Source organism: Rhea pennata, chromosome 1 (genome assembly GCF_028389875.1).
Source record: "Rhea pennata isolate bPtePen1 chromosome 1, bPtePen1.pri, whole genome shotgun sequence".
NCBI lineage: Eukaryota > Metazoa > Chordata > Aves > Rheiformes > Rheidae > Rhea > Rhea pennata.
In genome coordinates, this window is record NC_084663.1 from 76248101 (window position 1) to 76272376 (window position 24276).

The 24276-nt window shown below is 36.9% G+C and overlaps 1 protein-coding gene and 1 pseudogene across 1 annotated transcript in view; both read right to left on the bottom strand.

The window, feature by feature from the left end:
* EFCAB6 (EF-hand calcium binding domain 6) overlaps positions 1-20741 on the bottom strand; it is a 107024-nt gene extending 86283 nt beyond the window's left edge. Inside the window, exons 1-5 of the mRNA XM_062568906.1 lie at positions 20370-20741; positions 19261-19349; positions 17175-17241; positions 10178-10314; positions 281-399 (exon numbers count right to left, since the gene is read on the bottom strand). Coding sequence (XP_062424890.1) covers positions 281-399; positions 10178-10314; positions 17175-17241; positions 19261-19349; positions 20370-20741 — 784 coding nt within the window. The remainder of the gene's footprint in view (positions 1-280; positions 400-10177; positions 10315-17174; positions 17242-19260; positions 19350-20369) is intronic.
* On the bottom strand, positions 18020-18148 carry LOC134135800 (U2 spliceosomal RNA; annotated as a pseudogene).
* Positions 20742-24276: the final 3535 nt, after the last annotated feature.

The following is a 24276-nucleotide window of genomic DNA, read 5'->3' on the forward strand; positions in this document are numbered from 1 at the left end:
ACATTATTTTGGAATGTATTGAAATGGTCTTTTAAAATTTTTTAACTTGAGCACCTTCTTAAACTCACACCTCCATAGGTCTGCACATTCATGTGTAAATCTGGTAGATTTTTGCTGTATAACACCTCAAACACAACCTTTTCCATCCACGTACAGGACTAAATCTCTTCGCTGACTCCAGTCACCCAGCAACTGAATTACTGAAGCACACTTAGTATCACTGGAAAGATGAAAAGCCCCCAAATTTCCTAAGATTTTCAATTATTTTCTGAATACATACCTGGAACTTGGTTTTCTCTACTCTTTTCCTTAACTGTATCTGTATTTACGCCAAAATTCTTCAGAAATTCTTTATAATCCACCACATTAGAATCTCTAACACAGTAATGGTTCCACAGCCTAGAAAACAAGACATTTTTTACAGGACATTACTATTCTAAAACATGTTTGTAGTGAAGTGCAGCAAAAAATAGAAAAATTATGTACAAAAGAATGTAAAAAATGAACAAGCAAAGAATGACATTTTTTCTGCATTCCCACTGCATTCTTTTCTGGCCTCCTTCCTCTGTCCAAGATTATGTCTAAAGTATGTGAGCTGTCTGCATAATATCATTCAAATCCTACATACAGTGCCATTTGGTTGGCCATCTACATGAACATGAATTTTAATGTATCTGCACAGAGAAGTTTTGCTTTTTATAATATAAGAATATTATGATATTCTTAAACAAATTCCATGGAAACTTACGATAAACCATACCTAAACACTGTAACAACTTGTCTGGGTTTTACAGCAGCCTGGAAATTCTGCAGCAGCTTCATTTGGATTAAATGTGAACTGAACTTTGCAATTAGAAGTCATTTCCATGTGGTATTAATTTTCACAGTTTGGAAATTAATCTCTGGTTGCAAGAGCTTATTTTCTAGGTATTTCCTCTAATCTGCAGTGAAGTTGATAATGCTGTTGACAATTGCCATTCTCAGATTTTAGTCAATTGCTTGGAAAAATTGGGCCACTGTCGCCTAGTGTTCATTCACCAGAATGATAGTTTGTTACAGATTTGAGGTTCAACTTATCATAAGTTACCCATGGCTATCTCTGCAACCCCCTTCAGACGGCACTGCTGTGACTCATGCTTTTATTTTATCTTCCTAGTCATGAAACCTAGGAAGATGCAATTTTTAAAATGGAAGTTAAAATTCTGTTGTTTAAAATGGGTCCATTAAGTCTAGAGCTAAAATGGCACCATTAGAACATCGTGTATATCACAGGCAAATAATTTTCTCCCAACTTCCACTCTCAGAATTTACTCCCATAATTTATGTCTATATAAAATAAAACTTGTGTTTGAGCAATGCACGTCTGACAGAAATGCATCTAGCTAGTCTTGATGAATTTGTTCCAAGGACTAATAACAGCTAAACTGAGCACTTTATTTTTCATTTGAATTGTCTAGCTAGTGAAGATATTACACTAGATGATGTAGTCACTTCTTAAACTCCTTTCTCCTTTTTTGAAGGCTAACCAGATTGTCTGCTAACATTAACCTCTAAAGCAATCAAAACATTCCTTGAATCATGATTGTGGCTTTTTTTTTGCACAGTTTTCCAACATCCTGGGCATGACAGCACCTGATATAAGACCATGTTCTGGTTTTGAGTTTGCCAATATATGAAAACACAAGTGCCTCCTATCTCTGCTTAGTACTTTTTCTCGATATTTTGAGGACTTTAACCCTCTCAGAGCCTCATAGTAGAAGACTATGAGTGGAAGTTTAGCCTTTTTACCAGATCAGCAAGTCATCCAGCAAATTTTAAAAATTTTTGACTAAAAATTAATTTAAAAAAATATTACTTATGTAACACTAATATTTGACTAATAGTCAAACAGACTAATAGACTAAAGACTAATAGTATTTATTGTTCTATTTTAGAAATCTATGAAAAATGTCATTGAAAACTACAGTAGCCACAATTTTTCCTGGTATGTGTTCTAAAATCTCTAAGTCTGCAGTAGGCTTTCTAATATGCCATGGAATATTTTTATCATATTTTGACTAAAAAAAAGAAAAAGGCAAGTTATACTCATAATGAGCTTATGGTGGGAGGACCTAGAATTACAGAAGTATTAGAGGTGTTCACACAAGATAACTCCAGTTTACATGGCAATCCAAGCTGCTTCTCTAGTCAACCATTAGCAGCTCTTCAGAGTGGTGGAGGTAATTCAAGTCACATAAATTAAAGTTCCGTCAGAGAAGCACAATGAATTAAGACTACTCAGCTGAAGTAATTAGTGCCCTGAAATGTCTTGCCTTTCTAATGGACATTGCACTCCAGAGCAAGGATACTGGATCTGCTGCATTCTTCAGCCCAGTCTATTTGTGGACAGCAAGTCATCTCAGTGTAATCACCAAACCTGCAAATCCGTATGCATGTCACTTATTTTTCTCTGCTGAGACCACCTGGAGTATTCTCATCCTTAATGTAAGCACATAGGTAAGTATTTGCATGATCAGAACCTTGATTACATCTAACTTTCTCTATTTTGCTTTCAAAAGATTCCAGTACAGTCTCGGAGTCTCATTGTGAGAACAAGAATTAAACAACATTTAAGCTCTTGAGAAAGAAGACAAATCCCACCCATTTAATAATCCACTACTTGCATTAATATGGAGTGCCAAATTCTGCTTTCAATTTATTGGACCATTCAGGTGATAAAGAGAAGAGAACCTGGTCAGTCATTGGGCAAATGCCATTTGGGACAATTAAGCAGAACTGCACTGTAACATCCCCTGTTTTCCCCTCTGTTCTTTGGGTTGTGTGTCAAGCTGCGAAGGAGTGATTAGCTGTTAGGGTCACCATAGTCCAATCACTTTTGTGAGGTACTGAAAGACAGGAATTCTTGATCCCAAAATTAGATAAATTAATGCATTTGAGAAGTCATTGATGTGCCTCTTGCCTCAGTTTCCCATCTGTAAAGCTGTAATGATAGTACTGCCCTACCCATGGGGCTATGTTGGTTATCACAGTAAACCATATACCTTTGTTTTGATACATGTAAGCTGTGAATATATGTATAATTCCTGGAGGAGTTCACTTCTTTTCCCCAGCAATTCCTCCATATCCTATTTCACCCCTCAAGCCTCTCTTTATGTCTTATCAAAGGGTGAGGATTATCTGTGAATTTATTTTCAGGGAAATTTTAAAGGATGAAGATTATTTTAGCTTTGAGTTGTACATATGGAAATACAGAATGAATACATAGACAGTACTTTGACATCTGTGAAGTGCGATAGAAAACATATAATAAAATGCATAGATTCACTTCCAGTTTGAACAAACTTTTCATGCATACATTCAAAATAAAAGGAATACTTTAAAAACATTTGTGTGATTGGATTATTTGAACACTGACAGTTCTATTTTACAAAAATGCAATGAGAAAGATCGGGTTAATAGTATACCTCAGCAACAGGAATGACACCTTGGCACATTTTAGGAGTTCTAAAATTCTCCCTTGTCTACAGCTCCATTTTTGATCTACCAAAATAACCCAATACACAACCAAAAAACCCAGATATACACACAAATTATTGTGGCCTTAATACAGAACAGAAATATTCTTCAGTCATTATCCTACATTAGTGACAGTTTTCAGCAACTGATGGAGTACTCCATTTTCTAGCACATGAAAAGCTGCTTCCCATAGAAACTTTCTGTTACTACTCCCAGGCAATTTCTGCTGTTTTGAACAAAGTGCCTTACTATAGATCAGCATATATCAAGGCTGAAAAGTCAATCCCATTTGATAAAGAAATAGAAATACAGAACTAATTGCAAAAATTGTTCAAAATTGCACTTTGCCAGCACTTCTTTATACTCCAGCTTCTTACACAGGACCTGAAATCCCCATGAATAGGTGAGGATCACCATCATGCTTTGCATATCCTTACAGAAGGGTTCAGGATACACCTGGGACATGTGTGAGAGATTGAATTGCCACCAAAATTGGGCCAGAGTCTACTATGATGATAAGAATCAGTAAGATTTTGCTATTGCCCTCATCTGGGCATATAAAGAGAACACAAATTACATAGCATCATTCTTGAGTAACCTATGTTAATATGCCTTAGAAAACAAATTAGTGATCCTAATCATCACAATGATTAGTTTGTGATTCTGTGATTCTGTGATTTTTTAAATGTATTGACATTATTCCCAAAGACCTTTAAACACTGACAGCAATCTCATTTATCCTTCTCTATAAAAGGAAGGCAGAAAACAAGCACTACCACAGGGTGATTCAGAGATCCCAACTCATGGTCCTCCTCTATACTACTCTCTGGAGATGCTGTTCTCTTTTCACTTACTGTAGAGGGTACCTAGGCTGATGAGCCTCCAGTATGTTAAGTTAGCCTTTGAATTACCTTGCCCTTCCTGCCATTAAATGACTTCCTTATTTTTTCCTGACTTCCCTATTTATTTCCCTATTTATATAACATAAATTAATTCATAGGTTGTCACATGAGAAAAATACCTGCTTATCTTTAGACCCGCTTATGTTTGACCACTGTTTCCTCTATACACCCAGGAGGAAAGCACTAGATTGAACCCAGTTGAAATCAAGGAAAATACATTCATTAAGGGGCATTGGATCTGACCTTCTCTAAGGCCCTGTTCTTGCAAACACACATTCTTTCAGAGTACATGAATCCAAGCCACATTTAACTGTAATGCTAGTTTTGGCTCTCATAGGCTGAAGCACCCATTCCTGTACAGCCATAATATCCTTGAATCAGTGCCATGAATACAGCTGGACTACCTAGATCCATGAGAGATCTTTGCACAATTTTTCATTAAAAGCTAGAAGGTATGTATCTCAGTGCTGAAAAGACTATTATACAAACATCCACGGGGAAGGTAATATTGTTCTATACATTTTAAAGTTTTGTTTTGCTTTTAATTTCAGTTTATATTCCTGAAGAATCACTCTTTATTAATAATTTTCAGAAGACTGAAACAATTCACATTTAGTAAGTGCAGAAATGGGTTCTGGTTTCCCAAGTATCAAAATATGCTAATTATAAGTACAGCTACTTATTATTTTTCTACTTTCTATTTTTAATGCATACAAACACCCTTTAACTGTTAAAATTCAAAACTAAACAAATGTACTCATTCTACTTTTTATGAATCCAGCCCATTGTTCAAGAAAAAGAAATCATTCTTTACACAAAGATTTGCTCTGAAAATGCTGCCAAAGAAAATAACTTTGAGTTATTTGCTGCATAACTGCCACATGAGTACATTAAGGGTGCCTAGGGACAGCTTCGTCTTGAGCACATGACTTTTAAGAAAAAGCTTTTAAGTTCAATACTTAAAAATTGCTGCCATATCCCTTTTCTTTCCTTGATTTTTAAATTAACTCCATTTATCAGATACAGAGAGAAATCAGATGGATTTTGTTCCTATATTTTCAGTCATTTATCTAATAATGAGGTTTGTATTGCTCAGCTGCAATGAATTAAAGACATCATTGAGATTGTTAAGGTAATAGGTTTGTGTGTGTGTGTGTGTGTGTGTGTGTGTGTGTATGTATGTGTATATACATATACATATACACACACACACACATATATATACACACACCTATTTCCTATTTTTATATATATATAACATATACATATATATGTGTGTGTGCATATTTATATATATATTTCATAGGTATTGTTTCCCAGAAAACTGGAGAATGTCAGCACTGGTATGAAACCTGAATAACTTGCCAGCCCATTAGGATTAGATGATCAAGACTGCCTAACTTTGAAAGCCTAAAATCTCAAGACCTGGGATCTGGACTTAAGGAGAGCTATTTTTCACATAATCATGTAAGTCTTCGGATGAGAGGTCCATCTGCAAAGTGTTTGCCTCTTCCTAGGTAAGACTGGGTTTCAGAACCAGTAGACTTCTGATTTTTTTTCAGAAATTTTTTAATATCCTTTTGGTGAAGTAATACAATTGCTCTGTCTCTCTAGAGTTGCACTGGCCAATCTGAAATAAATGCTATAAGAACAAACAGTGCTCTCTAGCAGGGTTTGTGGATCCCAAACACATCTCTTTAAAAAAGAGTATTTTCCCTAGATCATCCAGTAAGTGTCCCCAGACCAGATGTTTTATGGGCTGTGCCTTATGTCAGGTTCCTGAGAGCAAAAGCCCTCTCAAATATTATGGGACCAATCCAAAGTCCATTAAAGTTAACTGAGAGACTTGACATTGTGTCCCAGAATGACCATAAGAGGGTTTATGGGAAAAAATATTTGTTAATCAATCCAAGGCAAATATTCACCAAGCTATGGCTTGAATCAGAAACAGCTGCAGAGTCCAGAAGCAGAAATAAATTCAGGAGACCACACTGTGAAGGGGCAACAGGAAGAAAAGTGGCAGCAGAACTTTATCCAAGTAATAATATCGTTTTCTTTTTGTTCTAGATCACTGCAGGAAGAAACACCTTAAGAGAATTATGTTATACTGTAATTCAAAATTAGAAACCTGAAGGACAACAGGGGCCAAACCTTCCATAAAATTCATTTCATCTAAAAATCACAGCCATGAGCCCATACTGCTGAAGCTATATTGTCCAGAGAAACATGATAAAGATATCAGAGAAATGTGGTCTAGCAGCTAGCTGAGCAGCCAACACTCTAGAATCTCCCTGGACCCACAGCTTTGAAGCATAGATTGTTTAGATTTAAAGAAACATCACTGAAAACCTCAAAAATAAAATATAATTTATTTTCTTCTGATTAAACTGACTTTTTAGGTTGCTCGGCTTGCAATATGACACTCCAATCTTCTGCTATAATACTGTTGATATACACAGTGTGAGGAGGGGAGCTGAGTGGGAAAAGGGGGGAATAGATACATCTAAACAGTCTAAAAAGACTCTTAGCATTTACTTGGCCCGCCTACTTACCTCACCCCAGCATGCTAAAAAATCCTAAGAAGCCCAAGCATTTTTGTCACACTAGGGTATAATTCTTGTCAGGGAATTTCCTGGATGATAATTCAGAGAATCTAAATATTCAATGGGAGATACAAAAATCTGCCACATTTTGCTTAGATTTTTTGTTATTTGCTTTAGATTTTTCCTGTTTCTCAGCCCTTGTCAACACTCTCAACAGTCCTGATTTTTGGGATGGCTGAGTGAATCAATAAGGTTCCTAGTCTGTGAAAAAGAAAGCATTTTTCTTGCACAATTTATCAGGATCTCAGAGGAAGACAAAGATATATTTGAAAGATAGCTGAGGGCATTTAGACAGGAATTTCTTGGGTTTCCCGTGCCTCCTCAACCAGCTATGACATAGACAAAATAAACCTAGTTAATATGACCTAAGTTTCTCACTTGGACAATATTCTTTTAGGGCATGACGATTACAGGAAATACATGTTTTGTGCATTAATAAACATGCAGATAGAAAAGCAGATTTGCCAGTACACTCCTCTGTTTTATGTTGTCCTTGAGATCTAACTGGATCAGTGCAGAATTATTAGCACAGAAGTCAACTTGACCCATGATTTTAACTGCACTTTCAGAGGAAATGCCTTTATTCCTTTGACTGGGCATTAATATCCTTCCTTAAATGTATTATTAGCATTAATGACCTTACACTTTTATTTTGAAAGCAGAATACACTTTCAGTTACTTTATGGTCCATCCATAATACGAAATTCAGGTATAGTGTGAGTATACTCAAACACTCTCAATTTTAATAGGCTTCTTCAAAAGAACATCACGGTAGTTTTTACGATATTCCACCAGTAACAAAAAATGCTAAATTTTATGTCTATACTATTTCTGATATTCCATTGTTTCATACAGAGGTGACTCTGTACCATTATTTGTTAAGCTTCAGAAATTTATCAGACTAACTTCATCATTTTAGAGCTTTAAATCTTCCAAATAAAAATTTGTGATCTTTCTTATTATTTGGTACTTTTGAGATGTAATAACATTTTTATAGATTTATTACTTTTCAGATTGCAATGCCAAACACAAGGTTTATTGTCAAATAAAGTATCATTTTGTATTTTTCATTGCCTGTGTTAGAATATTATTGCTTCTGTTCTACTATTGCTCATACCAAATTATTTAATTGGTTTTGTTTAGATCTAATCCTGGAAAGTATCCCAGCCAGAAAATATACATGTAGTGAAATAGCGTGACTAGGCAATAAGAATGGACTAAAAATTATTTTGGAAGTTGTTCACAATGAAAAAAAAAAAAAGCAACCAAATAAAAAATCCAAACAAAAATCTTCAAACAATAAAATACTATTCTAATTTACTTCATTTTCTTTTAGGCCCCTACCGAGCAAATAATATTTCCTGCTGGATTTCATAGAATCCAAATCCATGAAAAGTCATTCATAATTATATGAAGTAAACCTTCAGAAACAAAGAGTCAGACTCATGTTGATTTAGGGAGGTTTGTAGCTATTCTCCCTGCATGTCATTGGCATCAATTTACCAGCACTGTCCTCACTTGATCTCTTTCAATAATCCCATCACAGTGGCTTTAACATAGAGGCACAATCTTAGAAAACCCCTCAACACAGATTCTTGGAAAAACTCCACATTACGCTCCTCAGATAGGTACTCTCTTTCTCTGTCATGCCAAGGCCCTGCTGCTTCCTGAATCCTCTACAGCAGTCAAAGAACTGGCTATTTTTCCTTCTCACTTCTCTGCTCTGAAAGAGCATGCTCTGCTATAGCTTCTGTCAGGGAAAGCTAGCAGAGGCACTGAATCCATAATATTTGAAGTATCATATGGACTCCTAATATTAATAATATTTAACACTGAAGAAGCAGAGCAATCTAGTTTCCAAACACTACAAAAACTTCACATAATCTCTTGGAGGCAAGCAAGTATTATCCCCCTATACAAAATCACAGACTCCAGATCAAAAAGGTTAAGTGGTATGTCTGAGTTTCACATTCAATCAGGTGCCAATCATTGAATCTGGGTTATTGTGCCCCTAAATCAATCGACTGCTTGCTTTCTGGCTTTACCCTTCTTGGAAGCAGACTCTTGAGTTTCCATTTCACCATATTATTTTATGTGAAAATCATGCTATGGGATAGGGAAGCAGATCACAGTATCACACTTCATGTAAGAGTTTCCTATTCACTGCTTCGAGCTGCACAGGATGTAAAGGAGTGCCATGCTACCATTTTATTTTAAATAACAGCATCCTCCTACCATGCAGGTAAAAAACCAGCTGTATTCAAAATACCTGCAGCGATTCAGCAAAAGCATGAAACAGTGGATCAGAGTTGCTGCCTTTTTCAAAGGCAAAATTTCACCAGACACCTGGTAATCAGGATCTTTTTTTCTGGAGAGAGGCAATAGCTCTCAGCTTTCACCACTCACTGATCTCAGCAAGAGTGGGAAGCCTCTTCCCATACAGAAGCCAACCGTTCCAAATCCCCGTGAAAAAATAAGGCTCTTGATCCAGAGATCAGGTCTGTGTCCTGCACATGAATGTTGTCTTCACTTGGACTATTGGTTCTGCTGAATGGTATTTCAAGAAGGTTTTATATATTTCATGTGTCAGCCAAAGAAACTGAAGAGGTCAACCAACAGGCTCTTCTAACACCTCTTGTCAGCAGAGTAGGGAAATTCTTTCCTCTGCTCAGTACTTCTTTCTCTGAAAGAGCCTCTGGGGCTCTCGTTCTCTCTTCTGTTCAGCTTTCGATCAGAGTGGAACAAGTAGGCATCAGCATCTCCATTCAGCCTCCTCGATCCTGTTCTGGTCTGAAGCCAAGAAAGTCCACCCCATATGTCATTCTCTGTGAGACTGCATTCAAGAGGAGTCCCAAATGTCTCGCCACTATCTTTACCACTACCACTGTCCCACTTCGAAAATCAAGCTGACTGAAGCTGGGTTAAATTCTGATGCAGAACTCATTCTTTCTGGAATGAATTACTGTCATTTTTATCCTTACATATTATTGCATTCATTTAGTTAAGAAAGCTGTAGGCTACAGCTTGCACACAGCAGACAAACGGGCAAATTAGCCTCCCACAAGCACCCCCCAGCCAGTGTCATCCAGAAGATCACAAAGGCCCCACCATTTATTAGTATTCTCACAGAGAAATCTTAGTTGTTTTCTTACTTACTTTTCAAATTCTGAGTCCTTCATCCTAAAACAGGTGATCTCAAGAATATGCTTTAGTGTGTGCCTTTTTATCTGTCCTGAATGGTTGTAGTCAAAAAGTCTGCAGTTCCTGATAATGCTTTTCACATTCTTCGCAATCTACAAATTACAAGTGATTTCAATAAACAGGAAACTAATACTGACACAACTGACACGACTGCAAGCACCGGAAAGCATTGCTAATACATAATATAAAATGTCATTTTATACCTTTTTCAATAATACAGAACAACCTTTCCTGGCATAGTAGGAAATATAACAATAACACTCCATAAGAAATGAATATTTTGCATTTATTGAATGTCTAAGGCAATTTCCTTTTAGAATGGCACTGGTAAACTTGAAAACTCTTTTACGCAAAGCAATGAATTTCAGATACAATTCATATATTAAACAGTAGACAAAAAACGTGCTTCCTTCAATGAATGAAACCTAGACATTTTCTAGAAACCAAATATCAAAGATCATAGCAGGTCCACATTTCGTAAGTATCAATGCCTTTCATAATATTAGTTAATTATTTGTGTTCTACATATACTGAAACATTCATTTTTTTCTCTTCATTTCAAAAATTACCAAAAACAACAACAAAAAAAACCCACAAACAAACAAAAAAAAAAAAAAAAAAAAAAGAGATGAGAGGGCTAACAGAAAAAGGATACCGGGGACAAATTAATGAATATATTAACATTTTAGCAATTGCAACTCCCTTCTCTAAGTCTGTTAAAACTCTCTGTAATCTGGGCCTTAAAGTACACCTACAGATAGAAAATTGACCAAAAAAAAAAGGAATTTTCAAGGGTTCTGTGCTTATTCTGTTCTATGCTGAATTTGCTCAGAAGCCTTGTTTAAAAATATCACTTTGTAACTGCTACTTCTGCAAATACAACCTGGGAATTGAAAGTCAGGCTGTGTTCTTTCTGGCTCACATAATAGCAGCAATAATAAAGATTCTGCCACTGCTACTTACTCATTCATTCAGATGCGGCTGCCTAAGCCAGAATTAAATCCAGCTCAGTTGCATATGCTCTGCAGTGCTACCAGGAATAACAAGGAGGAAAAGTAATTGGAGGAAATCCTGATCACAGTGAAGTCAGGACTTCAGTGGAGCTAGGATTTCGTATCTTATTTGTTTGTTTTAAACAGAAGAGTTGAGATTCCAAATCTGGTACTCCCATTACTGAGCACTTATACAGAGTGATATAGGCCTATCTGTGGCTGTAACTACTCACTGAGGTAAGCAAAGGTTGCTCAGAGAAAGTAGCTATGAATCAAAGCAACCAGATTTGACCACTCCTTGGCAACTCGGCCTGGGTAAAAGGGATGGAAGAGGACAAAATTTTTTCTCTGGCTAAAAACAGAATGAAAAACAATTTTTATTCATAAAAAATGTTTTTTTTTTCCTACAGTGATGTATTTAAGATGGCATGACCAAATTCAAATAAAAAATGATTAGGCTTCACCAAACTAGACTAGAATTTGTCTTGCCATGATTGGCAAAATATTTCCACCATAACTCCAAGCTTTTCAAAGAGAGAGAAATGCAAAAATATTAACTAATTTCTCCCTGTATACCGGTTTAACTGAAATGGGCTATTTAATGGATGAAGCACAGGTTTGGACACCATGTTGTCTGGCACTTGCATTTTTCTGCCAGCTAGGTATGACAGGTTAAATAAGTACCAACTAGTTTATGCTACCAGAATCTTTCAGCAGAGATACTAGAAACAATGTTCCTGCTTGCTCTCCAGAGTATTAAGGCTATCACAGCACTTTCAGCAACCACAGGGCCTTGCCATAGTGTCTTTGGCATAATGTTCTCTGTTGTCACTGACATGTGCCAGCTGGCTGCTGCTCCCCACCCCAGCAGTGACTGCATTTCAACAGCATTTATGCATGTGAAGCACTTGGGGATCCCTTGGGAAGGGAGAGAATGAATATTTAAAAGTATTTTCTTATACTTCAGAAGCACAAAGGGTATCCACTGAAAATACGTCCTCCATAGATATTGTAACAGCAAGGACTTCCAAACGTACTCTTATGCAGACTGCAATTTACTGTGAAAAGATTTCCTGCCACAAGTTCATTTTGCTAGCAATGCAACTGCCAGCTACTATATATCAAGGCATTTCCCTCAGCAACTGCATGTCCCATAGATCGCTACTTGCAAGGTCTCACCTGTGTCGTGTTGCTTCCGTCTCCCAGCCTTCATGGAACCTGCCTGGTGGCTCAAGATATTTGGCAAGGGCAGGAACGAAGATCTGGAAAGGGGCTTTCATGCACTCCTGTTGCCTCAACACATACCCTCTCTCTGGCATTGAATGAGTTAGAGAGAGACTTTAGGGGATGCCTGAGACAAACAAGCCCCTAGCATTATGGATAGGAGAACTGTGCTTTCCAGAGAAGGCAGCAGGCTGGATGGGGAGGCAGGGATGTTCTGCACAGATGTGCTGAGATGGTTTGCCTGTCAAGGGGGATACGTATGGGAGAGACTGAGACAGATACACTCTTTCTTCTGCAGGAAAAAAAAAAAAAAAAAAAAAAGCTGCTTGCCCTTGACATGAGGATCAGAAGCAAAATCTGTGTGTTCAAACTTGCAGTTGCTGCCCCTCATTAGAGTTGTTCTGTCACTCTAATAAACAACATATGGGAAATCTGGAGATTGTTGTTTGCCAAAAAAAAGCAAAAATAGTAAAATTTTAGCTGTAGGAATGGCATATTCTACAGAAATATGCTGTAAGGAGTAAGTTGGGGACACAGTGGTAAAACACGCTGCCTTCTTCCATTTTTGTGAAAATGTGTCAAAAATGTACAAATTAGCAATGAAAACCCCATGCACTAACACCTGGCACCATCTCTGGCAAAAGGACTAGAGCTCAGATGCGCTTTCAAGGCAAAGCAGGCAACACAGGACAGCTTGGAAGCTAACTGCCCCTGTCACTGTTCCTGAAGGGACTGCTGCATCACATCTCGTATCATGGGGTCTCCAAAATAACATTCCAGGAAGAGAAGGAGGTGCATTCCTCCATGTGAGCCAAACTGCACAGGGCAGGAAAAGCAAGACCTTCAGTCACTTCGCTTCCACAGTCCATCTCAGGACACTCTGTAGCAGTCTCACTGTCTGAATGTCTTTTTCCTTCAGCTAGCACACCCATGCAGAGATACACACTTAGATTTCTTGCCCTTCATAGCATTCTACTATAAAAGGCATCAGTGGAAGAAGAGGGTAGGGGAAGCTTTTAGAGTTATGAGATATGCATCATTACCAAATGGAAGATTTCAATCTGCAAAGATCTATCAATCTAGTATATTAAGACAGAGATACATGTATCATACTTTGTTTATTTTGTTAAAAAATAAAGAAAATAAATGCACGAAAAATATTCTTCTCTTGCTATAAACACATCAGTGCTCATTTTCTCTATATTCTACTTCGGGCCATTTTGTGTAAAATCTTTAATTAAAGTTTTTCTTTGAAATTGTCATCATCAAACCAGAAGAAAGAAAGTAAAAAACGGAAGGACACAGCTGTGCATATACGAAGTGCTATTCAGTACCAAATGAATTGGAACAAAATAAGTATCGTGACTGTTATGCTCTTAGTTTTGGCTCTGTATTCTCAGTAGCACAGTCTAACTTGTCACTTTATATTGATTCCATCTGTTTACACTCTGCAGAGTATTGGCTTCCTACGGTGAACATTTCCTATTTACCAGCTGGTAAAGATAGGCCCAAATCAGATAGAAAAGAATTAGACTATTTTCAGATCCTCATAAATGTAAAATCAAAATTAATGGGGGAGGGGAGATAAAAGTAGGGGGAGTGAGGAAGATATATGGGGCCTGATGCTTTTTCATACCAATAGCCCTTTATACCCCTTGAACAATTTTTAGAGACCTTGAAATACGTGTAATGAGGATACATAATAAATAAATTTCCAGGCCCATTTTTACATTTCACATTTACAGTAAGACTGTTCATGTAAAGTGCATCAATTCTAGTACTTCAGTAATCTTTAAAGAGAAACAATTGGGGTCTCACACAAGCTAGCTAGTAGTGAGACTTTCACATAAAATAGATGTGCACATGCAGAATAGAGCCATCTCTGTATGCTGACAAATTGAGTTTTCATTATTTCCTTTTCTTGCTTGCTGGATTACTTTCTTAAGGAGACAGTATCATTTGGAGGTATGGATTCACCTCCACAGAGTATTTTTGCTGTTATAAAAAACTATTCTAGGCTGCAACCGTTTCTTGAACACCGGCTTATTTTTTAACATTCAGGAACACTATGTCACTGAAATCTAGGCTCCTTTCTGTGATGGCATGTCCTTTTGCAAATATTATTGGGGACCAAATTCTGTTCCTATTTTTGAAGTTCTAGGAGCCAAATCAGTGAAATTTCACTCAACGCGGAAGAAGAAGACAGGTTTGGGTGCTTGGGAGCTCAGCAGCCCTTTATTGAACAAGTCTCTACTGCACCAAGGCAGCAGCATGTTGTCAGGACATCAACTGGCCAGGATCATGGAAAAGAAAGGTCTGGGGTTCTGGAATTATATGAAAGTACACACATAAAAAAGTGCATAACTATTGCAACTACACTGCTGCCTTACTTCCTCAAACACTCACTGAGTCAGTAGAGAAGAGCTTTTTCATGCACCATCATTCATATACCCAGGCACACATCTGTTTAGCATTTGGCCCAGCTTCCTGCTGGGAAGGCTCACAAAGCAGCACTGGGGATTCTAAACATTGTGGCCATTTTCCTACAGTATTTTCTACAGCTGTTACTTCTCTTCCTTGATTTTTTTTTAAACTTGCTTTTCCCAAGATACTGACCTTCAGTAGTAACATTTTATTGCATATAACTAGAAATGATGGAGACACTCCTACAGTCAAAGCTAAACCTAAGAGCTTTGCCGTGGCATTCGAAATATTCAAAATTTTTTCCTAGCTTATCTTTGCTTTACTAAGCAGGTACGGTTAACTACAAAGGCAGTAAGGTGTACTTTCCACAAGTACAACTGATAACTTTAGCATCATAAAAGCACTCAAGGATGTGTTTGGATCATTTGATTAAATGAAATGTCAGCACAGCTACAGTGTCTAACTGCAGCAGAGTCATGAGAAATCCAAGGCTGTCTGTCAGACCTCAGTTCCCCTTTGCTTTTCACTGACTTGCTGTTTTCCTGATCTTGGAAATTACTGTAGTTATAAGGCCTAAATAGAGGTATATGTGCCCAGGTTTATGTGCCAGGAGGTCCAAACATGCATTTCTTTTTCTCCCTACAAGGAGAAAGCTGGTATTCTTTATTTTATGGAGGGCATTAAGACTTTTGTTCTCTCTCTTTCTATTTTTTTTTTAATGTGCACACACAAATTCACAACCCAGTCAAAGTAACCAATATAAATGTATCCTTAACCGATGAGGGGCATTCAAATGGAAGCACAATATGGTTTGGCTTGGGACTAACTACTGTGATATTTCACTGATGAATATTTATTTCGAAAATTGTATGAGTTCTCAAGTGTATCTGAACAATTATCTGCATACATGATACACTTACATACCTTGAAATACTTATTTAACTGAATTGTTCCTGAAATATTTATGTAGTAGTAACCTCACCTTAAGTTAATATTTTCTGTTAATAGAGCTATTATATATATTTTTAGTATATTTCACAATGTCCTTAAAAAAACATACTACAGAACCTTGTAAACTAAATGCGCCAGAAATCTAATTAGGACTTTGGAGGATATTTTCAATTCATAAATTCTATAATAAGAAGATATTTCAGCTGTTTCTTTTGTGATAGGAAATACTTAACATGAAAACGTAAATGTTACTCTTCAGTTAGCTGCATATAGCCAAATGAATAAAAGCTATGGCATTAATAATAACTACATCCAGCTATGATTGATAGACTTTTCTACAGTGAGGAAAGATTGTCTTGGATACAATCTGTCCTAACAGCCTTGCGATATGTTAATATTTTATTCAGACTAGAGTGAGGATATATTCAGATGTCTTTCTCAATGTAAGGGAAGCAAATGGGTTGCAAACACTACTGCAGCCCTGAGGTGCAGTAACAGCTGTGAAATCATGAAGATTTTATTTCACTCTCCCAAATTACAGGACAAGCCCATGCCAAGCACAGCAGGAGGTTGGGTTTTCCTTGGAATTTACATCAGGTTATGTTTAAGGTATGTTTTTCTTCTATGAAGAGTCTTGGGGTAGAGGCAGCAGACTAATACAATGCTCTAGAAGGCATGCAATACTTTCCTGAGGAGCTCCGTGTCCTTGAAAATAGTAACTATTATCAGGCATGATATCTGGCATTGGGTTAACTTAAAAATATCCAAATATAATGCAAGATCACCATGGTGACAGATAGATTTGGTGGCTGAATACTTTTAAGTAAAAAGAATGTAAATGCCTAAGATGCCATTCTTCTGATATGATAAACTATTTTACAATAGTATTGCAAACAGGTAAACAATTATGGAAATTGTACTGCCACAGAAAATCTGGTTTCTTAAATAAATCAGGCCTTGTTATTTGAGCCAGAAGCATTTAGTAATTGAGAAATAAAATCACAGTGCGATTAACACAGTCCTATGCCAGAGATCTGTTATAAGACAGCTCAAAAGAGAAGAGTGCTTAGGTTTCTGATGCTAAAAAGGGATTCTCAGTGAGGATTAGAGCAGAAGCTTCCAAAATACTACTTAGTATTTTAGCATCATTAAAAAACAAACAAACAAACAAACAAAAACAGTAACAAAACCCAAATGCACCATTTTGACCAGATCTGCATTACGGAACCACATGGCAGCATCCTTCTAAAGATGTTACTAAATTAATATCAGTATACCATCAGCACCAAATATTTATTATTATATCTGAAGTGAATTACTATACCAGCACTTAGCTGGTATTATTACCCTGGTCAACATACTTTCTCTTTGAGGAGGGATTCCAGTTGACTTAATGTCATCGTTTGGCTACTTCGGCTGTTTTTCAACCTAAAAATAAATAGTATCATTAAAAAAGATTAGATGTTTGTGTAACACACACATTATAGTATTGTTGAAGGCCACTGTATTGACATCAGTGGGATTTTTGCCTTAGCATGTGAAGAACTACAAACGTATGACAATGGCTTGATCTTGCTTTCATTCTAGCTGTTGTTCACAGCCCTGCACTGCTTCTTGAGAAAATGTCCACAAATCTAGATCCCTTTGGGCAGAAGACAGATGTGGCACCCATTACTAGGAACTTTTAAAAATCTATTTAAAATAAAATAATAAAAAAGATACTTTAACTTGCTTTTGTTTCTTCTTGCAATTGACTTGCATCAAGCAAGAGAACAGGTCATTTTCATAGTCAATTAGTGGCAAAGTTTACATTCACAAAGGGGTTCTCTGGATGCTAAGTCCCATTCAGTGGTTTCAGCCTCAAGCACCTTCTCCTGAAATTTTATTCATATCTAACATTTGTGCTTTAAAGTCCTAAAAGCCAAGCTCTGCCATAATTTCAGCCTCTGAATTCAGTGGAATTGCCCAAGTTCTAAACAGGAGAGAAAATAGCTCTAATAATTCCTCTCAGAAAAACTTCTTCGGAAAAACAGCACCTATCCTGCCCTCTAGTGGTGAAATTATATATACATATATTCACAGCTGTAACAATCCTATCATTATTTTTGCTTCCCTACATTGCACATATTTTCAGTGAAATTCTCTAACAAACAAGATAGCTGAAAGATAATATCTTATAAGCATGACCCTTACCATCTATATTGTAGTGAGTTTAAATATAAATCAAGAAAAGTATCTTATATATTCTTCCTGAAAGTTAGAGGAAGATCTAACTCCACATATATAATAAGAACAGATACTACACATGATCTTAGCCAAAAGGCCAAGAAGTGAATACGCTTTACCATTTTTAATATTTCCATGTAATTAAGAAAAGATTAAGCTTTTACCCAATGAAAGATCCTTCATTTGTTATTTAATTAGTTTTCACTAATTAATTAGAATTTTTTAAGCTCCTCTGTTTCAGAGAGAGAGTAGCTTAGGTCCCTCCTTTTTTCAGCTTTTCTTTTGCTGCTCCTCTTCCTCCTCCCTCCTTTCAAAGTCCTAATCCCATTTTTGTATCCTCAGTATTACACTCTTTCATTCACTCTTTGTGTGAGAGTTTTCTTGGCTTTGCACTTGCTGGGAACAAAGTTGGACTGGAATTTACATAATATTTTCTGAGGCAACTCTTTATTGAAGCCCAGATCATACAACCCCACAGTACAAAATGAAGGAAAAGGAATTTCCCTGCATATCCCCTCTGCAGAATTCCATCCTTTACATTGCACTGGGGGTGGGGAGGAAAAGTGTGGTGGTGCAAAACATTAAGTGGTCCACTGAGAAAGCTACTGTAAGAGTATAGAATTTTTTTATTTTTATGTAGAGTATGGCTCTACTTTCCATTTTACTTTTCAAATAGCATTCTTCATTGAAATAGAAGAATCCCAGATCACACAAAGTTGGTGTTTCTTCAACTTTAGTGTCGACAAGTTACTTGCATTGGAAGTGAAGAGGCAGGCAGGTTATTTACTTCTAAAGGAATTAATCCTTTAACATTGTAACTCTCCCATTACTGGGACCTTTAGCTTGGTTTCTATATTTCCCTTAAAGACAAGGCAAGCTGCGTAATAATTTCTAAATCTCTAATAAATGCAATTGTTTATAATTTCTTTCAAACACAATAACTCTTAAGACTCATAAGACTTAAAGGTTAATGTATTTCCATTAGCAGATCAACGGCTTAGCGAATCATTCCCTTCCCTTTGGCAATCAAATAACATTCCTATGGCAACTACACCAATTATGTATTCAGAAAAGAAAAGTTTTAGAAAAGCATTTATTACATCTCTATCTCACTAGAAGCTCAAGTGAGAAGCTCGATTCTGCTTTGAAAGATAGACAACAGGCAAGAGATTCACGACTACAATTTAGGAGCAATTTGAACACATAATATGAAACACTTACCTTTTTAGCATGCTGGGACTCTTGGCAACTTCAGTGAACTTTGACAGGAAGTCAAGATATGGCACAGTAACTTTGCCAATGTTGGGGATCTGTATTTCAATGAACATGGATAAGAACATGGATAAGAACATGGATAAGACCTGTAGCAATAACAGATACTTTACTTCCATTTGCAATACTAATTTATTCTTTTCTTAAAGAGACAAAAATAAATAACCTTGCTTTTCTTCTACTCATCATACATTAATCAGCAACTTGTCCAGAATTAAGTAGAGCATGAATTTAATATCTGGTAAATCCCCCAACAAGGAGTTATAGCCTACAAGTCTTTCCATCATGTAAAACAAGGATTTGTCATTTCTCTGCTCTCTGATCTTTTACATCTATTTGTGAAAGTATATTCATTTTCATTAACATCTGTAACACATTCTTCTGTTGTTTAAAAAGAATATTTAATATATTTTAAGTGTATATGTGTCCCCATACTGATGATTTACTATTAGCAAAGAATTTAACATCAATCTTAGCTAAAACGGAGATAGCCTTTTACAGACTGATTAGTTCAAAATGCAATTATAATAGTCCAGCTTACCCACACTAAACAAACAAGAGTCAACAATCAAACTTATTAGAAAAACATATAAACCTTAGTATCTCTTACACTTTCTGGACAGAAATTTAATTGCACAATAACCCTGGTGCAGACTGTGCTTAAGAATCCTTCCCTGTTTTGGATAACTGTTAGTCACAGTATCATCTGAATACCTGATGTTCTATAACGTCCACTCTGTCTATGGTTTATAAAGTGGCAACTACTGGAAGTTAGCCAAGAAACTCCCAGTACAGACAAAAAGCACCTGGTCTCTGATTCAAAGTTTACAATCTAATCTACCCACATTGGTAACACTGCATGTATATTAGTTTCAGCTGCAAGAGTTCTTTTTTTTGTTTTATTTTGCTTATTAATCATGGAATCTTCTAGTAAATCGCAACTCTTTCAACTAGTGAGACCAGCCACACAAATAGAATCCTCTTACAAAATACCAATGGTCAAATCCAGTTAACATTTCTTTTGCAAGTTTTCTATTGCTTTGATTTGAACTACTCACATAACGATATGATCGTATTAGCATCTCTTTCATAATACTGGTTTGGAACCTGCTTCCATTGAAACCTGTGGAAATTTTGTTCTTGACATCAATAAGAACAGCCTCTAAATGATTGTAAACAGCAATGACATAGCATACCTCTGCCAGCATAGCATCAAATTCAGCTTGTGTTAGAGGGAAAAGAAAAGTTTCAATCACTCTCCTGAATTCACCCTTTGTGACTGTCAAGGTCCGACCAACATCAAGAGTCTGAAATGCTTTTTTCAGTTCATCTTCTTTTTCAGCTGTCTTTTGAAGTAAGATCTGCCCAATGTCCTGGGAGAATAATGTGGGATCTGGGACAGAGCTCACAGATGCAGCTGTAAAATACATTAGGCAGTCATCACACACTCCTAAGCCTGGCAAAGTCACATATTTTTCTGAGAATTCAGTATAAACCAGTATATTCAGTATGATCTGCATAGACATACAAGCAGATCAAGCAGATCAGTTATTGTTTATCCACTGATTTAAAAGCAATAAACAATTGTAAGTATTTTAATAAGATACTCACATCTTTTCCTGATACTATAGCCAAAACAAGAACTTGGAACATTCAGTTATGTGCTCAAAGTTAAAACACAAATAAAATCACAGTACCTAAGTACATTCTTTGACAAAAGCCCTCCCCTTTCAGACTACAGATAGGACCCCTTCACCATGTAAAAGTTAGAGACTTTTTTCAGTTATTGAGCCTTGTATAAAGATATCATCTACCAGCAGAGTCACCATTCATTGTCTGCAGGTGGAGTCTACCACTCCTAAATCTTTTAGAGCAAGTCAGCACTCTGCTCCTAAAAAATACCTGGCAATGAAGAGAGAGTGAAACTACTCGACAGTGCAATGTAGCATACAGGGATGCCTTCTATTACTTCAGACACTTCTGGCTCTCATTAGACCTGAGTAAAAATTAAACAAGGACTAAAAGATTCGGCCTGATGTTTCTTTTGGATTAATAATGAGCCAGGTTCAGCCACAGCTATGAGTATTTAATTACCTACCACTTGAATCAATGGGAGTTTTTATATACAAATCTGAACACAGAGGTGATTTCATATGCATTTACCTTTTTTCCATACTTTAATCTAGGATCTGCTCTCAAACAACATGTAGTTGCCTTCAGAGGAAGCTTTGTTTACAAGAAGGAAAATCGCAAAACATGGCTTTTTGTTATTTACAGCTTTGCTGCAGTTTTACAGGAGCCAACTTTTTTCTTATGCTCATCCCTTTCTTACAAAGAAAAGATACAATCATGGATGCCTTGTACATTTCGTTTTTACTTTGAGCAATTCTGACAAAAGAAAGCATTCAAATTCACAGCTGGATACAGCTTTGGTGAAATCAATAGAGCTGTCAGAGTTTACCCCAACAATGAATCTGACCCTAAATCTAAAACTACATGGCAAAGAGAGAAGGAAAAGTGACATGAACTGTGATGGAGGAAGCCTTGCATGATAATAATTTAAAAACACTTGCAAGAGAAATGTCCACTTTGGGATTAGCAGCAAATCCCAGATTGATTGGAACAAACTATAAATCTTACTGTTCCAAAAAAATGAGCATTCTGTGGTAAGTGTATAGCCATTTCAAATGATTTCCTAAAGGATAAGATGTAGATCAAGTCTGATAATGTATAATAATTGGCAATAGTTATCTTGTATGATTCAAGAATATGAGTGAGACAGAGGTCTAAAGCAGGAATCTCTCCCTCATGATCCAATGGACTGCAGAGAAGGGCCTGTTTCCCTACCAGTATGCAAGCAGGAGGAAGAGAAGGCAGATGAGAAGGGCCATGGCTCCCTCCTCCACCCTCTCTCCATAAACAGAACAAGACTGATTTTGCTGACGTCCAAAGGATCCAAGGAATGTAGTGTATCTTCTCTCAAAGCACTTCACAAAATGTGCCTCGGACAGCCCTACATGGCACAAGGTATCTTTGGCCACGGCAACTTGCAATGCTGAAAGGCACCACTGACCCCAAAGTAAATAACAGGACAGAAAGGATTAAGGGGGCAACGCTACCAGCAAGTGAAGAGAGAGAATTGCTTGTCCTCTCGGCAATTGAAGGATTTTGATTTAAAGCCCCAAGGCTATGAAAACTTAGATCTCAGTACAAACCCTCACCTGATTTAATTGATTTCTGCCTACTGCCACACAATGATGCTCTGCTTTGTGTAGACTGAGGTCGTGGGGTAAATGTGATTCCTTGAGAGGAGGGATGTAAGGCACTTAAGTCCTCTGCATTTGCCACTCTGGCCATGGTCTCCCTGGATTTAAAACAGAATTATGAGAGTACATTAAAATACAGGACATAAAAAGAAGCAGCATGGCTGGCAACAGCAAAAAGAGAAACAAAAACTGACTTCTTGACAAGAAGCCTAATCTGCTGATAAAAATTTTGACTGTGACAGTATCCAACACAATCACAGAAATTTTTGACTCAGTTCTAGCTGACTAGCAGTGACCAGATGAAAAAGCTCCTGCGTTGGTGCTTTCAAATGCACTGTTTAGAGTAAGAGACATTAATACACTCATTTACCAAATAACAGAGAATTATCTGTCAAAGGGTTTTTGGCTATTATCTTTAAGGTTACAGACATTAAAAACTCAACTTTTTAGTTAAAAAAATGCTATTTTAACTAAACAGTTAAGTAGCTTACATGTTTATTATAGACTTTTGCAGGAAAAAAATGCATGTACCAGACACCAGCTCATTACACTAATTACTCTATTTTATGAAGCGCTATTAGTATTTTCCTCATCAGGAAATCTGTGGCAAACTACACAGTAAGTATAAACAGAAAAGCTAGCAGAGAAAATAATTGGACAGAGACAGTACTGCATGGCATATGCAATGGTTTCCTAAGCATGGCTCAGTGGTGACCCACTAGGCAATGTTAAGTGGTCTGCATCTGCTCCGTGCACCCATACAACTCAAATAGCATTTAGGATTACAAATCCATTCTGTGAACTTTTGCTAGAAATTCTGAGAACTGACACCGCTCTGTGACTCAAAATTTTGGGAACTGCTGCACTATGGCTTATTCAGATATGCTGAGGCATTTGTCTTTGCCTCTTTGAACGTGTCTTAAGTGCTAATAAGAGTAAATGGATCCAGGTGATGGTGCTGTCACCCAGTCTCTTACACACTATTTTATGGTCATTAGTCATACAAATACTTTCAAATAGTTTCAGTCTTATGCACTGCAACTCAGGGTAATTCTACTGATACTTACGTAGCTAACTCAATCTGAGACTTAGAAGGAAATATTTTAGAAGTCTGAGGCACTGTTTTCCTTTGTATAAATGCAATTTGAAACCAGAAATTTGGCTCCTCCTCAGAATGAATGACAGAGAGTAGAATATTTCTGTCCCTCTCTGATACGTGCCAGTCAACTGCATCTAGCTCCTGCCATTCAGTTACTACAGTACAAAAGGCAAATGTTAGTGCAGGAAATTCTTTGACTTCTACAGCACTTTGAAAATCCAGCATGTTACATACAAATAACAAAAGCCATATAGGAAGTTTAGTAAATTCCCTGTAAGGAGATGAAAAGTAAAAACAAAGCAAAGGCAATACAGCTTAGTAAAAATGGTGGGACAAGAGCAAGACTTTACTAGTCCCCTAGTAAAAATACAACACTGTACAGCATATCACAGAGACAGAAGAGCTTTCTCTCCCTGACCCCAAGCCACAAAACAAACAATATATCACACCTCAAAAGCCTTAAGTTTCCATTCCTTAATTCAGTGCTTTGGACTACTACCAGGAAGAAAAAACAAATAACGAAACCCTTTCTGATAACTTGAGTAGTCTTACTTTCATGTTACCAGATAGAAGTTAAGTAGATCTGAGTAGAACATCCCT